We start from the raw sequence: 15991 nt of genomic DNA on the forward strand, positions 1-15991 counted from the left end.
ATTTATTAAAGTCACAGCAGCTTTAAATGACCTTTGCCAGTGAATCAGCAGTCATACTGTTCAGGTTTAAAACTGTTCATGTTTGCATTAACAATACGTCAAACATGATCAATCAATGACTCCTGTGAAGTGAAAAAAACTGGCAGAACCACTAAAAACAAACTGTGTGGTTCTGCCAGTTTTTCCAGAGGAGCATTTTCTCACATTTGCATGTTATTGCTCTGGATGTTTGTACTTCATTTGATAGTAAAAACAGATGGTACACACACAAAACATGATGCTTCTAGAGTAGTGCTTTGTCAAATTGCATGAGTGTACTCAAATGCAATTACATAATGTTTAGTACACACACCACTCTTGTGCATAAACACAAAAAGCCACAGATACACTGGTGCCTGTCGCCGCTGCTTCTTCTGTGGGAAAGAAATGCATGTCAGATCTGGTCTGCAGAGCACAGCTGCTCCTTGGTTTTACTTTCATGGCTTCTCTTGTACAGCCAGTAGATGAGGATGTAAGCTGCAAGGGTAAACAAACACTTTAATGTCTGCTTGTGGAAGTCCTTTTAGGCTTCAACATGAAGGGAAGTTGTAACAATATCTCATTAAATAAATAAATAAGCTTTAATATGTTTTGACAAATCAAATTCAGAGTTCAAAGCAAAGTTCACTAATGCAGTAAGACTGAAAATAAGAAGGGTAAAATACATGCAAGTACTTCCAAAATGTAAGAAACCAAGAGAAGCGACCTTATCTTTGGCTTAACAACCATTTATTTCTAGATAGTTTTATGGCTGTAGAACTTCCTCACATCACACAAGCTCATGTAGCATAGAGCAGATCCTTTTATATAATCTCTAAATTGCAAAAAAGTTTTTATTCACCATCTCTGTGAATGTGAGCGACTTCTTTCAGCCACACATGCATGTAGACGCTCACTTCCTCCTGAAATCAACCAGCACATTGTGTAACTAAAATTAGATGAGACGAACACACACATGTTAACAGGCACGTAAGTCCTCGATTCAGCAGCACTGTGGTTTCACCAAAATTAGGAGCAGAAAGACTCGAGATCTAATAAGAAATGCAACTAAACCACTTTAAAATGTAGCCTACCTCCCTTTAATACAGTTGCACATAAATCCATTGTTATCCTGTCCTATGCTTCTGCTCATCTATAATCAGAAGCAAATGGTGTCACCACATGGGATTATACAGTGTATCAAAATCAGTTAGCCTTTAATTTAGAATCCCTCAACATTGAAGATTAATATTGCTTTAGTTTTACCACAAAAATAGAGTAATATTAACTGTCTAAAACAACTCTCTAAACCTGGCATATGTTAACCAGGTAAAATTACAGTCAATGAACCCAACATGTTGTTTGAAGAATGGTTAATAAGTGACACTAACAAAAGGGAATGCCATCCTTCCTTTAATCAATAACGGATGGATAAGGAAATGTTTTGAGTAGCAGTCTGAAGGTGGAGGGACCTCTACTGGTGTTATCAGTGTCTTGTCTGATGTTGAGTGTAAGAGTTATATTTAAGAGCAACAAAAACAAATCAAAAATAGTATGTTGAGAGCAAGTGAGCCAGACACAGTGTCCCAAATTCTTTACTATTAATTGTATACAGTACACGACTTATTGTCTCCATATATTTGTTCGCAGTAAGTCATCAGCGGTAGCCCTGGTGTACATTGTACATTGCTAAAAGCATTTTTCATTTTATTTCAATGATTTGTTTCAGGTCAGTAATTTTAAAATAGAGCATTATAGACTTGTACAGATCTCACGTTGAATTTGTTGGTTGGTTTGATTAGTAGTAAGGTATTCTTTTTTGGCTCATTTTATCATTGTGCATTGCATTGCCTGCAGGTCTCCCTTGAAAAAGAGATCTATGATCTCAATGGGACCATCATTTAAACAAATGTTTTTTTGTGTGTGTATAACAACTGCAATAAACCAGACCAACCTCAGTGAGCTGTGTCATCTGAAAGGTTTGAACAGTTGATTTGTTATTTGACAGTTTATACAAAGTGCAAATAAAACAGTGAAATGCTATAAACATAACAAAATAAACAGGTTACTGTTACTTTTATAAGTAACATTTTTTATTTATTTAACCAGATAAAAGCATTGAGATAAAATCTCATTTACAATGCTGACCTGGCCAAGAAGGCAGCAACGTTACACGTTCTTACACACAACACAGACATGTAAAATACAGAGAACACAACTAAGTAAACAAGGACGACTAAAAGCAGTCACTACATTGTGCACATTTGGGTACACTATACTTGTTACTGCAAGAGCAGCTGGTGGTAAGGACCTCAGACAACTTCAATTGAAAACAGGCTATTGGGACAAGTGCCATCAGTTTGAGGCTTGATTGAAGGTCATTCCAAGACCAAGGAGCATAATAAAAAAAGACTCCTTTTTCCAGCCTTAGTCCGCACAGCAGGACCCCAGCTGGAACCGTATCCAGGCACTGGTTCTGAGGTTGTACTGTAAGAGTCACTAACTGGAGCAAATCTGGCACATATGTACAGTGGAAGCTTACCTAAAATGGCTTTATACCCTAAGAATTAATATTGCATGTTATGTTATATAAAAATATATTTATTTAAATATCCCTGCAAGTGAATGTTTTCAGAAATATTCATGTGACATCAAAATGTAAAAAATATATTCAACTTTAGATGAGGACATGATTCATCCACTAGAGGGTATAGTACCATATATTGTCTAAAACTGCAAAACAAAAACAGAAGTCGTTTTGTGATTCCACAACAAAGTTTATTGAGATGTCTTTAATATCTTTGTGCATGCACCAGAAATAACCCGTGAAATAATGTATGTACAGTACAATAACCTCAAACACTTATAGGTGTGTGTCACTTCACACTCGGCTCATTGAACAATTCCTTCATGCATCTGCAATCTGATAATAGCTTTCCTAACTTCAAGGCACACATACATGATGATCAACAGCACTCCTTATATCTTATACAAATACCTTCTAAAGTTTTCATCGTTTGCTCCTTTGTTGTGATTTGCCTTATTTTCAGCACCAGGTTTGATCTATTTGCTACTGCTGTGGCACAACAGGCTTTCAGATGATCTTCAAACGACTGGCACTTGTTCCAGACTAGTGTAAAGGCTGGAGTTGATTCTCCTGTGACTCCTGTGCTTCCAGTAAATCGTTCATTTGTTGAATTATCTTCATCAAGTTTCTTTTGTTTTCTTACATCTGTCAGATGTCTTCATCAAGTCACATTACCCTCCTGTGCTCAGTTTATTCTGTAGATGGAGGGGTGAAAATGTTACCAACAATAAATCACTTTGACATGTATCAAAGAGTGACGGTGGTAGATTTTTATATATATATATATATATTGGAGTCATACCTTCTTGGCATTGTCCACACACTGCATGTAGGCCGAGGCGATACTGGAGCAGGACAGAGTCTTTCCAGTGTTCTCCCTGTAGCATTTCAGAATCTGACCCTGCAGGTCACTGCACACTGGCTGGATATCAACACGCCTGTGAGACACATGTAAATATAAAGAATAATGGTTTCTGAAACATGCAAAGTAGAGACAGGGTTCATACACTTTTTCACCAATGATTTTCAATGACTTCTCCATGACTGTTACCTAATTTTCCATGACCAAAAAAATTACTCTCAGCGGTACCACTGAAAATGGTTTATTTTTACATGGAACATGAAAATAAGGTCTGCATATGAAACATGTTGTGCCTATCTAAAACAAATCAAATAGTAGGCTTACTAGCTTCTACACGCTAAAGCAACTCAAATCTCTCACCAGCAAAATACCTCGTCAGTTAAATGCCATTTGACGTGTCATTACTATACGATACAGTATTTATTATCATTATAGTATTACTATTTACGGCGATTAGATAAAATATAAATTATATTTGATGCAACTTTAGTTACATTTCCATGACTTTTCCAAAACTTCAGGGCCTGGAATTAGCATTTTGAATTTCCATGACTTTTCCAGGTTTTTAATGACCGTAAGAACCCTGTAGAGAAATATCTTATATATACGCTAAAATCAAAGTTCCCTCCAGAGGGAGTGTCTCTCCCACACACTCCCTTCCTCTGCCTGGAACACCTCTATTGGACTCCTTTGTTTACTTCTAAAACATAGTGACATCACTATGTTGCGGACTGGGCTCTGGTTTCAGACAGAGGGTGAAAAGAGGTGCTGCAGAACAGGCAGTATGAGAAAAATAAATACCTTTTTGAACATTAAAGCATGTAAACATGTCACAGTAGAGGCACTAAATACAATATGAACCTGCAAATGAGCATACTAGGTCCCCTTTAAAACCAGATTATTAAGACAGGCACATTTCGACATCATTTTTGGATTCATGCAAATGATTCCAAACTTACGCAAAACGGTTGTGAGTGTCTTCTTTGCCCTTCTGGAAGCTCTCAGCCGTCACTTTATAAAACTCAGTGCACTGTCAAACAGGAAAAGAAACTCACAGAATGAACATAAAGGTAAAATATTACAACACTTAAAATATAAAGAGCTTGTTCTCTGACAATGCCTGCATGCTGCTGCTGTAAACGACACAATGAGAGTGCTAAACTGGAATCTAAACAGTACATTTGTGGAGAGCTAAACAATGAGCAAATACTCATTATGAAGCTACAATAAGAGCTGCAGATTCAGGCGATTCTCGACATTGTGTTCACCTTTTTTTCAAGTTTTGTGACGTGTTCCCTGTAGAGAGCGTCTCGTTTCCTCAACTCTTTCTCCCGCTCCTCCAGCTGATGAGCCTGTGAGTTTAAATGTGTTAATAGATCAATCTTTGCGCCACAATGACATGTTCATGATTTCATATATTGTGGACAGTAAACAGAATTCCAATATGTGATATCACTTTGTTTTCTTATCTCATCATCAAAGAAATGAAGGGCAGCAAAGCATAAACAGCTTCAGTGTGATTAGAGTAGAATGAAAGTGAAAAAGTGAGTCATGCACGTATAAATGATCTCCCGTCTTACCTTCACCTCCATCCGCTGAAACAACACAAGAGGGCAAGAAAGAAAGAGATTCACAGTAAGAGGAGGAAGGGTTTTCACTTTGTCACGAGAGATCCTATCGATGTACAGATCGTGTTGTTTGTGTGCTTACATAAAGCTGCACCATCAGCCTCTCATCGCCAGTCTTTATTCGCTCCTTCGCGATGGCCTCCGTCAGGGTCTCCACGTACGCCGCCTTCTCCGCCTGCAGCGTATTCATCACCTGCTTCTCCACCTGAGTCAGAGCGGCTGACAGGGCCTCTGCATGAGCCTGAGCCCTTATCTCCTCCAGCCTGCACACAGTTCACATGTTCTACTTGCACTGGTTCATCCTTCACACATTTGTTTAAAGCGATTGAACAGGTAATAAGTTGATAGAAAGAAATATCATCAACTGCAATTTTGATGCAATGTTTCAAGCAAAAATGTTCAATCTTTAGCTGGTTTCAGCTTCTCAAATGTGAGCATTTACTGCTTAGTATCACTCTTCACTGAGTATCTTTCGGTTTTGGCCATAGATGGAAATCGTGGAAATTATGATGTGCATTTTTCAACATTCGACATTTCATCCACAAACCGATTATTCGAGCTACAAAAGTAATTGGCCAATCAACTAATAATGAAAATAACCATTGATTACAGGCCTACACACACACAAACTTTTTTCCACTCTGACCTTTCATTCTGTTGAGAGTTTGTGAATTTGTAATAGTGGTGGTCTAATGGATAGTGAGGTGGGCTGAAGATTGAAAGGTTGTGAGTTCAAATCCCGCCAGGAATACCACCACTAGTGTGCCCTTGAGTAAGGCACTTAGCCCTTAGTTACTCCAGGGAGAATGTCCCTGTAATTGTAAGTCGCTTTGGATAAAAGCGTCAGCTAAATGAAATGTAATGTAACACTTTTAACCGATGAATTAAACCAATATTCAATTCAATGGCTCACTGCTACATATCAATCAGACATCTTATTTCAATTAAAGTGGAAAACAACATATATACAGTTAATCTAATCACACAACAACAGGACCCAAAAGTCTTCCCACATAAGAGGACAGGTCACAGAAACAGGATTCCTTACTGTCGCTGCAGCTCCTGCCTCCTCTGGTAGATCTCCTCCTCCAGACTCATCTGCATCTCCTCTTTGATCTTCTGCCTGAGGTTCTCCTCCACCATCTCAGGAGGAGCAGGTGGGGCTGTAAACACATTCAATCATTAATAAAAAGCTTTAAAAAAAAATTATATTTGTATTTAAATATCTTGCTACAATCTTTTCCTTGGCGATCAGCTCACCTGCTGCAGGTGGAGCTGCTGAGGCTACAGCAGGAACTTCAGCCTCAACGGCAGGGGGCAGAAACAGCGTCAGGGTGGGCTCCTCAGTAGGTGGAGCAGGAGCAGGTGGAGGTGGAGGTGGTGCCAGAGACTCGACGAAGGAATGGCTTACAGGTGCATCAGAGGGTATAAGAGCCAACTCCACACAGTGACAGGGAGGGGAGGGCTCTTCAAAAGTGAGCTCTGGGGGAGGCGAAGGTGCCGCCAGGGTCTCGGGGGGAGAAGAGGGTGCAGCAACCAACTCTAAAAGAGGAGAAGGTGCAGCCTCCGGCTCCAGTGGAGGAGAGGGTGGTGCCACAAGCTCTTGTGGAGGAGATGGTGCTGCTACCAACTCTAAGGGAGGAGATTGTGTTATCACCGACTCTAAAGGTGGACAGGGTGCTGCCACAATCTCTGAAAGAGGAGAGGGTGGTGCTTCTGGCTCCAGGGGAGAAGACGGCGCTGCGACAAGCTCTAGAGGGGCTGCCACTGGCTCTGGTAGAGGAGTGGGTGGTGCAACACACTCTAAAAGAGGAGAGGGTGCTTCCACCTCCTCTGGAGTAGTAGAGGGTGCTTCCACAATCTCTGGGGGAGGAGAAGGTGCTTCCACAATCTCTGGGGGAGGAGAAGGTGCTTTCACAATCTCTGGGGGAGGAGAAGGTGCCGCCTCAGATTCCAAAAGAGGAGCTGGTGCTGCCACCAAATCTAAGGAAGGCGCTGGTGCTGTCACTGGCTCTGGGAGAGGAGCGGGTGGTGCAACAGACTCTACAAGAGGGGCAGACAGTGCCACCGTCTCAGTGGGAGTAGGTGGTGCTGTTACCAGCTCTAAAATAGGGGTGGGTGGGGCCACCGGCTCCGGGGCAGGAGATGGTGGTGCCACAAGCTCTAGTGAAAGACAGGGTGCTGCCACAGACTCTAAGGGTAAAGCGGGTGGTGCCAAAAGCTCCAAGGGAGTAGATGGTGCTGCCACCGGCTCTAAAAGAGGAGTGGGTGGTGCCAAAAGCTCCAAGGGAGTAGATGGTGCTGCCACCGGCTCTAAAAGAGGAGTGGGTGGTGCCAAAAGCTCCAAGAGAGTAGATGGTGCTGCCACCGGCTCTAAAAGAGGAGTGGGTGGTGCCACCGGCTCTAAAAGAGGAGTGGGTGGTGCCACCGGCTCTAAAAGAGGAGTGGGTGGTGCCACCGGCTCCGGGGCAGGAGATGGTGTTGCCACAAGCTCTAGTGGAGGACAGGGAGCTGCTAGCGACTCTAAAAGAGTAGATGGTGCTGTCATTGGCTCTGGTGGAGAACAGGGTGGTGCAATGGACTCTAAAAGAGTAGATGGTGCTGCCACATACTCTGGTGGAGAAGATGGAGCTGCCACTGACTCAAAAAGAGGAGTGGGTGCTTCCAGCAGCTCTTGAGGTGATGGAGGTGGAAGCGTTTCACATGCAGGCGTTAAATCAAAAGCTGCAGCAGGAGGGACTGCAGCCTCAACAGGACAGGGTGGTGTTATTGGGGTTAATTCAACAGTGGGTGGAGCCTGAACTGTTTCCTCTGGTGGAGCAGACAGTAAAGCAGAATGAAGAGGTTCAACAGACAGAGCTACAGCAGCAGGTGTTTCAGAGGGCGGAGGGGAAGCTAAAGGTTCAGGTGGAGCAAGAGCCAAGTCCACAGGTGGAGGTATGGCAACAGGTTCTGCTACTGGAGGTGGAGACAGGGTTTCTGGCTCTACATGAGGTCGGATGAAGGATTCAAATGGAGTTGGGACTACTGGCTCCACTACAGCGGGTGGAGGAGGACACTCCACAGGTGCCTCTACTTGTGGAGGTGTAGTAGGCGGAGGTGGAGAGGAGAGAACAGGGTCAGTTAGAGGTGGAGCTTCTGGCAGGGAGTGAAACTTCACAGGAGGTGGAAGTACGAGTTTTACAGGAGGAGCCAGTTCCACTGATGGAGGAAGGGATGGGGCTTCAAGAGTTTGGGGTGGGGTGAACGGAAGTGGCGGTGTCAGGAGAGGGAGTACGTGTTTGACAGAGGGGGGGGCAACGGGAGGTGGTGTTTGTGTTTCAGGTGGAGGAGGACGTGGTTTCTGTGAAGGTGGAGGAGCGACGACCTTAGACTCCTTCATCCGATGGATCACTTTGTCTGACAGCTGGAGAGAAACAAGAGAAACACTTAAATTACATGGATTTGTTAAGGATTTCTTCTTATAGTTAAGTGTTTTTCGTCAAGTGCTTTTGACCTCTTTTTCTTTATCTGGCTTTAGTAGCGCGAGATGTGACCGGCCTACATTAAAAGAAATGGAGCTGTCATTGTGTCCGAAAATCATGTCTTTGCAACTTTACTTCTGTCTGATGAATACTTCTGTATTCTTTTGATTAAGAGTAAATTCATTATTTAATTAAATAATGTTTAAGACCTATCTGAGATCTGAAGGCCATGATCACAAAGAAAGTCTCTAAATACTAAAAATAAGGTCAAAACGTATCGATCCCTAGAGAGGAAATTCACTAGGAGTGCTTCAGTATGTAGTCTAGTCAAGAACAGAACTTTAGTTGTAAAAAATGTAAAAACGTTCTTACAATCACTACACTTATTACATAATCTGGACCTGCTTAACCTTCCACTCCTTGTGGTTGATTAGTTATACATAATTATGTGTGTATCAGCTTAATGTTTACTTTGCTGCTCTGTCCTTAGAGTTTTAAAGTTCCCTTGGTGTTGCAGGAGGTCACCGATAGTGGTCAATAAACAAAGGTCGCAGTTTGATAACTACCTAAAAATAACTTCTGGGGCTTGTTTAAATACTCAAACACGAATTTAGAATTGGCTTTTAAATTGTATATTTGTGACACACGTTTTATTTAAAAAAAAACGTGATTTATTTTTTAATAAATTAGATCATCTCCTTAATAAGATTATTCAAGCAGGTGTACAAGTATTTGTATTTTCCTTGTAGTCCATGTTACAGCCCACCATTTTCTTGCTATATTTAACACCACAGCAGTGTGTGAAAGCCTACATTTCTGCAGTGACAACAAACATGAGGTCCATTTCAATCAATACAAAAAAATACTACATATCTCAAAATCAGAAAAGTATAAATCAGCAAGACTTGCAAAAACAACCTAACACTCCTGCCCTGTGCATTGAGGGTCTGTGCATTGAAACAGTGTGCAGTAATTGTTTGAATACTTTCTCCCACTTTCAGACCCATGCATTCTCCCTGAGCTTTCACTCACCCGAATGCCCTTCACAAAAGTGACTCCTCCACCCTCCTCTCCTGGGAGGTGACTCGGGCTGTTTCCCCCCATCCACACTCCAGCAGCAGCAGATACTCGCTACTCTTAGTATTTATGATATTATTTAATCCACAAGGTGGATGTGCTCTCAGTGATATCAACTCTACAGCTGCAACAATCTGCCCTTCCCACTCCGAGCGTCAACAAGAGCTGCTGCTATTGGATATTGCTGAACAACGCGGCTCCTGATTGGTCCGTTTGCTTTACAGCGTGTCAGACATGAAGGAACATTGTGTCCCAGCAAACAATACTTATAAAACTAACAATTTATCAGTGTTTTGAAGTAGCCTGACATTTACACAAGTACTGAAAGTGCATTTTTAATTACTTGTACTTGGCTTGAGAATTTACATTTTATGCTACTTCATGACTACTCTTCTACAATTCAGAAGAAAATATTGTAGGCCTATGTTGTAGGCTACATGTAAAGTATCCACTATATTGCTATTTACTTGACAGATTCAAATAATTGATGTAAAGTATAATATAATATATAATATAGCCTATTATTACAATACACAGCAGCAGGATTTAACGTGTGTACAATTGTCTTCGCCTTTACTAACTGCAAGGTTAAGATCATACATGCATTGATCTGTCAAATGATGTATTACAATCCAAAAATATGATACACTTTATTCTGAAATGGGGCTTTCTGCATACTTTTTCTACTTTAAGTTTATTTTAAAGAAGTGGTAGTACTCATAATTTCCGTAAAAGTAGCAATGTAAGCATGTAGAAATACTCAAGCAGTACTTAAGGTACACGTTAAAAATAACGCTTCATAATATATTTCTAAAGTACAGAAAGTTAAAGCGCTATTAATGCAAAATGTCTCATTTCATAATTATGTATATTATATCATTGTATCATGGTGATTGATACATTTTATGTAAGCATAACTTTAATGTTGTAGGGGGAAAACGTGGATCTTTACTGCTGGGTTGCTTAATCTAAAATACATCATAACAATTATATTTTATGTGAGAGGAGTACAGACAACTTAGACGTAGACGAGCAGAAGTATGAAGGAGGTTCAGTTATTAATACTCATGTAAAGTACATCAAAATTCAAAAAACAGATACTCTGGTATCTTCTGTATATTAGTAGCAGGTTGTCATTTTAATGAGAGTGTGCAGGGAGTGTAAAGGTTTATTTTAAGATGTTTCCTGTTGAGGAAAACTGATGAAATACACCTGAGACAGTTTGACAGATGAGGAAAACAAGATTACAGCATCCTTATGATCCACATAAGTTATCCCTCTATACAATCAGTGTTTCCAGCTGCTCCTAAACATTAATGTAGGAATAGTCTTACATCCAACAGCATCACATTATTGCATTCACTGTACTGACAAACGTTGGTATCAGTGCTAATATGGAGTAAATTAGCTGTCACATTGAGAAAATAAATATTAAAAACTTTTAAAGACACAAGAAAGTTGCATCATCATTTTGCACCTGATAAAACGAATGAGGTACTAATATTTAAGAATAGGGCTGGTGATATTTTATTATCAATAATCCGATTTAGGAAAAAATCGGTGACCCAAAGTGACCCAGTAGCCAAAGCTTAATACAACTTTCTCTGTCTGTTCTAGAGCGCCATTATTTCACAGAAATTATTAAAAACACATAATTGAGACACATCACATGTTCCCTCGATTATTGTTTATTGAGTCACAGCTAAAAATACTCCTTAACAAATTCACAATTTAGTCGTGTTTGAATTATGTTCACTAAAACTTCAGTGACGAGTTATGTTCCGGGAAATGATTTAACATTTGAAAAATATGTGACCAGTTTTAAAAGCTTCAATTAAAAATGTAATTTGGATACTTGGGTGCAGGAATCTACAATAAGGCTGCAACAATTCTTGTAATTATTGATTAATCTTATGGTCTATTAAAGATCAGAAAACAATAGTTTAAAGCCCAAATATATTGAAATAAAATTCTCCTATTTGAGTCTCCTAGGGATTAGCTGATAATAATGAACATATAAAGTATCACCAGTCTTATCCTCTAGTCTAAACTGTGTGTGTGTGTGTGTGTGTGTGTGTGTGTGTGTGTGTGTGTGTGTGTGTGTGTGTGTGTGTGTGTGTGTGTGTGTGTGTGTGTGTGTGTGTGTGTGTGTGTGTGTGTGTGTGTGTACTACTGTCTAAGAAAATGACATAACTGCATAAAATCGCTGCAGGTAGTTTTGACCAAAAACAACTTCCAAGTCCATCACATTGGCTGTGTTTCTATCTGACCATTAGTCCCTTATCATCATCTTCTTCTTCCTCTTCTTCACTCTGCCTTCTTGGCCTTGCCGCCTGGTCCACGCAGAGCCGCCCACACACTGCTCAACACCTCGGTGTACAGCAGCGTGCCGAGGAAGACGACCGCCGTGCCCACCCAGTGCCACGTGGTGAAGGGGTTCTGGAAGTACATGATGGAGATGATGAGGCTGAGGAACTTCCTCAGGGTCACCACCAGAGTGACGGTCAGCGAGGCGCACTCTGTGGTCAGGATGAAGACACCTCTGATGCAAACATACCTGAAAAACACTGGTTAAAGTCTGTAACAAGAGGATGAGACAATACTAAATAAATGCGATTTACAATTCAGCTTAAGTATTGGACAGCCAGTGTAACTATCTTGTTTTGTCTCTAGTGAAGTATTTACAGTTTGTTGATTTCCTCACATAGTTAAAAACAAACTAAATATGTTGTACACTCAAGCTGATAAAAACAAGAATGATTTGTTATTTTAGAAAATAATAAAAAGTGGTTTCTTATCTTTTCACCTATGAGCTAATTGTGCAATATTTTTTGATACCTGTGTAAACATGATGCGTGAGTTTCAGAGGAGATGTGATCAGTGTTGGGAACAGCGTATCAGGTTATTGGGTTTCTGCCAGTGTAGCACACCCAGCCTATTTTTAAAAATGATCCTTAACCTAAAATGTGCTAGGGATACGTTTTCAGGATCTTTTAATAGCATATTAAAAGTTATTCCTTAATTTCAGAATAACTTACATCTTATTGTACCCATTGAATTAGTTTAACCTATATATATATTTTTTTTAACTTTACAGAATATGCATACTTTATTTACAGTGTTGGAGAAATAATTCACTACCGAAATTTGGATACTCGAACTATCAGACCACCAACAAACAGCGGTTGACAAATGTTTGATAGCCAACGCTAACTATGACACAAACAGTGTGTCTACTAGCAACCCACCAGAACTATACAATATTTTACAAGAAAAAAGCACGGATTAGAGAGAAAACAAAATGAATGATAAAGTAAAAGTATTTTTTTAAATATATACTGTTTCTTCCTATTTTCTTAATACATTTGGGGGCTCTTTTGGAGGTCGGTCATTAGTGTAATCACTTTTAAATTGGATAAATAAATAGAAGGTAGTGATATAAACTTGTTTGTCAGGATACTGTGTGATGACGTTGATCAGGAGGTAGAGCCACAATATTGGCATCGTCACTCCGACCACAGGAACAACTGTAGGAGCTGAGAAGGAGAAAAGAGAAGTTCATTCACATCTGTGAGAAAAGATGCAATGCTCTCCTGACATAATAATAATACAATACAATACAATACAAAAGGGCTTTATTGATATTTATTAATAACACTCACTGCTGTGACTGAAGTGGACGGCGTGGTTGTAGATGTCGGTGCAGAGTAGCAGGAAGCCCGGCAGAGGCAGGCAGTGCTACACAGAGATGGGAATAAAAAGATCAATAGCTGTTGAAGCCATAATTGATTCCCCAGAGAGAATATTTCCAAAGAGCCCAATCATGTCGGAGCAGGGATAAAACTCACATTATAGAAGAGGGCTTCCTTGGAGTGTTTTCCGTACTGCTTGTACAGTGTCTCCTGGAAAATGCCCATCCTCGCAGACATCAGCAGAGCAAAGGTCAACATGGCGATACCTGAAGAAAACAAAATAATAAAATCAATTTAGGAGATCATGTTAATGGGAGAGATGTTAAATCTGAATCCGTCTATTCATTTTTATTAATTGTACCTTTTCATTTTAAATCTAATTATGACCTTGGTTGGCTTCATCACACTCATTCCAATAAGGTCAATCGACAGAAGGTTTATTAATATGATTTTGTTACATTTCTTTTGTAGTTTTATCAGCAAAATGACAAAAACGCTGTTAAACTTAGCTGCTTTCTCTCTTTTATTTGCATGTAAATTAAACATGTTTAAGTTTTGGAATAAATATGTAATTTAAGATATGTCTGTGGCCTGTGGTAATGTACACATTTTCTTGTCATTTTCTTGACTAAATGATTCACAATGTAATGACATGGTTGCGGTCTTTTCATTTTCATTTTGAATTGTCAATTGAAAGTGCAACTCACCTATAAGCCAGTGGATCAGTGGGTAAAAGCCTTGCTCTTCTGATCCCTCAGTGGCTACATTCTGCAGAAACAAAATGACAAAATGCCTCAGAAACATTTCAGATCAATGTTGCATGCACTTTGAAAGAGAAGACGTCTTGTACTGTTAAAAAAAAGGCAGTTTAGAAAAACAGAGGCAACAGAGGACTCACCACTTGTTTGGCAGACATGATGGTGCAGATGAAGATACCCGCTGAAATGAAAGCTATAGACAGATATTTACTTGCTGTATACCTGCAGGGGGAGAAGAAGGGGAGACAGAAATGAGTGCTTTTCAACCTGAAGACATGACTTTATCTATATCATATCTGAAGTATCATTGTTTTCAGGAAGGTGTACCTTTTCTTCAGGATGATTATTCCCAGGATCATGTTAGCGATTAGCGAACCCTGCAATGAAACAAGACAGACATCAGACTCAGGTGATATATGGAAGTAATGTCATATTAAAGAAACTCAATAATAAAAGGTTAAAAGAAGACAATAGGCAGCTCTTACCGATCTGAAGATCATGTGCAGCGGCATGGCGATGTTGAAGTTGAGAGCGTAGTTGTTGATCACACTGACGGTGAAGAACATGGTCACCATGATCACATAGTTGCTGGGGAAGAGAGATGTGAGATAACAGGTTTGTTTTAGTGTCCATTCTACATATTTTCCTGCAGCAGGACGTTCAGACCACCTGGTTGAGTTATTACCGGATAGGGATCGCTGGTTTCTTTGTTCCAAATTTTGTTTCAAAGATGAAACCTTCTAATGCGATGAAGAGGAACTGAGCGAAGGTGACTATGTTTCCACATCCTGGAAACTGTCTGCAGGACACAACAACAGAGAATATCCAGGTGTTATATCCAAGATGTTAAGTTTTAAAGGATGAAATTGCAAAACACAGACTCAATAATTGACATAATTGCATGTGTTACGCACCCCAGAAAAAGTGGGTACCTCTATGGCAGAAGGTCATAAGGATTCAATAAAATATACAAATAACTCTGGCATTCACTTCCATATGCTTCATGTTCTTCTACTATTTCTTGTTCAATTTCTATTAATGAAAAATATAATAAATATGTTCTTAAAAGAAAGAATATTTATACTATCTTTATAATCAAGAGATGTTGCCACAAAATGTTGAACTTTGGGATACATTAAGTCATTTCTTATCTTATTCTTAAAAGCACCAATCACTTTAGAGCACTTAATCTATAATAAGTTAAACACAAGTACAAGATAAGCTCCTAGTGGCACTTACACGAGAAGCCTTTCTCTGACAAATTGATAATAAATGACTCTACAGTTGCTACACATTGGATACACTCAGACACACACTCAAAGCAAACACAGCTGTGAAACCTTTTTCTAGTAAAGTGCACAGGAGTTAATACACAGTCTAAGTTTGTCACTGACCTTACAAGCAGCTCCAGAGACACCACGTTACAGCAACATCCCACAAACACCAGAACAATCGCGAAAGCAGTCCCCATGTTGGTGAGAGCAGACAGGAGCTCTGTGGAAAAGGTGTCACTCAATGAAGCGGATTTCTGATCGGTGCATATTTGCAAGAAACAGCTGATTGTGTGTCTTGCAAGAGATATTCTGCTTCAACACAAACTCTGAACACGTCTGAGATTGAAACTTCCTTATTGCATAGGCTCATGGGAGTTGTAGTTCCTTTCTGACACAACTAGGGGGAAAAGGGTACGCAATGTCTGTATTTCAGGGAACATTACGAAATAAATAAAAATACTGTGTAGGGAGCAAAAGTAAGAGTAAATATGGGTAAAATACGTGAAACATAACGAATTGAAAGAGTATCATTTTGCTTTAACAGCGCAATGACTGCGCAACAGTGACGCACACAAACATTCTAACGCATGCGCAGATCAGTTGTCTCTTTAAAATGGAGGTCTCACTCCGC

The 15991-nt window shown here is 39.9% G+C and overlaps 2 protein-coding genes across 4 annotated transcripts; both read right to left on the reverse strand.

Moving 5' to 3' along the window:
* Window positions 1-2749: 2749 nt before the first annotated feature.
* On the reverse strand, window positions 2750-9803 carry LOC117494955 (proline-rich extensin-like protein EPR1). Of its 3 annotated transcripts, XM_034145977.1 has the most exons (9): window positions 9592-9803; window positions 6356-8501; window positions 6144-6258; window positions 5178-5358; window positions 5048-5062; window positions 4736-4819; window positions 4427-4497; window positions 3408-3543; window positions 2750-3300 (listed from the first exon to the last, which is right to left on the reverse strand). In XM_034145977.1, exons 1-9 carry the CDS (start codon window positions 9661-9663, stop codon window positions 3277-3279), a joined length of 2844 nt encoding a protein of 947 aa, XP_034001868.1. In that variant the 5' UTR covers window positions 9664-9803; the 3' UTR covers window positions 2750-3276. The 3 variants fall into 3 exon arrangements, with proteins under 3 accessions (XP_034001868.1, XP_034001871.1, XP_034001872.1); XM_034145980.1 differs by lacking the exon at window positions 5048-5062; XM_034145981.1 differs by lacking the exons at window positions 2750-3300; window positions 3408-3543 and having other exon boundaries at window positions 4427-4499; window positions 4737-4819.
* Window positions 9804-10758: 955 nt separating this feature from the next.
* On the reverse strand, window positions 10759-15713 carry slc35b4 (solute carrier family 35 member B4). Its single transcript, XM_034145982.1, has 10 exons — window positions 15481-15713; window positions 14772-14885; window positions 14572-14674; window positions 14414-14463; window positions 14227-14308; window positions 14036-14096; window positions 13485-13594; window positions 13299-13374; window positions 13097-13172; window positions 10759-12193 (listed from the first exon to the last, which is right to left on the reverse strand). The coding sequence occupies exons 1-10, from the start codon at window positions 15555-15557 to the stop codon at window positions 11944-11946; spliced, it is 999 nt and encodes a 332-aa protein (XP_034001873.1). The 5' UTR covers window positions 15558-15713; the 3' UTR covers window positions 10759-11943.
* Window positions 15714-15991: the final 278 nt, after the last annotated feature.

Source organism: Trematomus bernacchii, unplaced genomic scaffold, assembly GCF_902827165.1.
Source record: "Trematomus bernacchii unplaced genomic scaffold, fTreBer1.1, whole genome shotgun sequence".
NCBI classification, from domain to species: domain Eukaryota; kingdom Metazoa; phylum Chordata; class Actinopteri; order Perciformes; family Nototheniidae; genus Trematomus; species Trematomus bernacchii.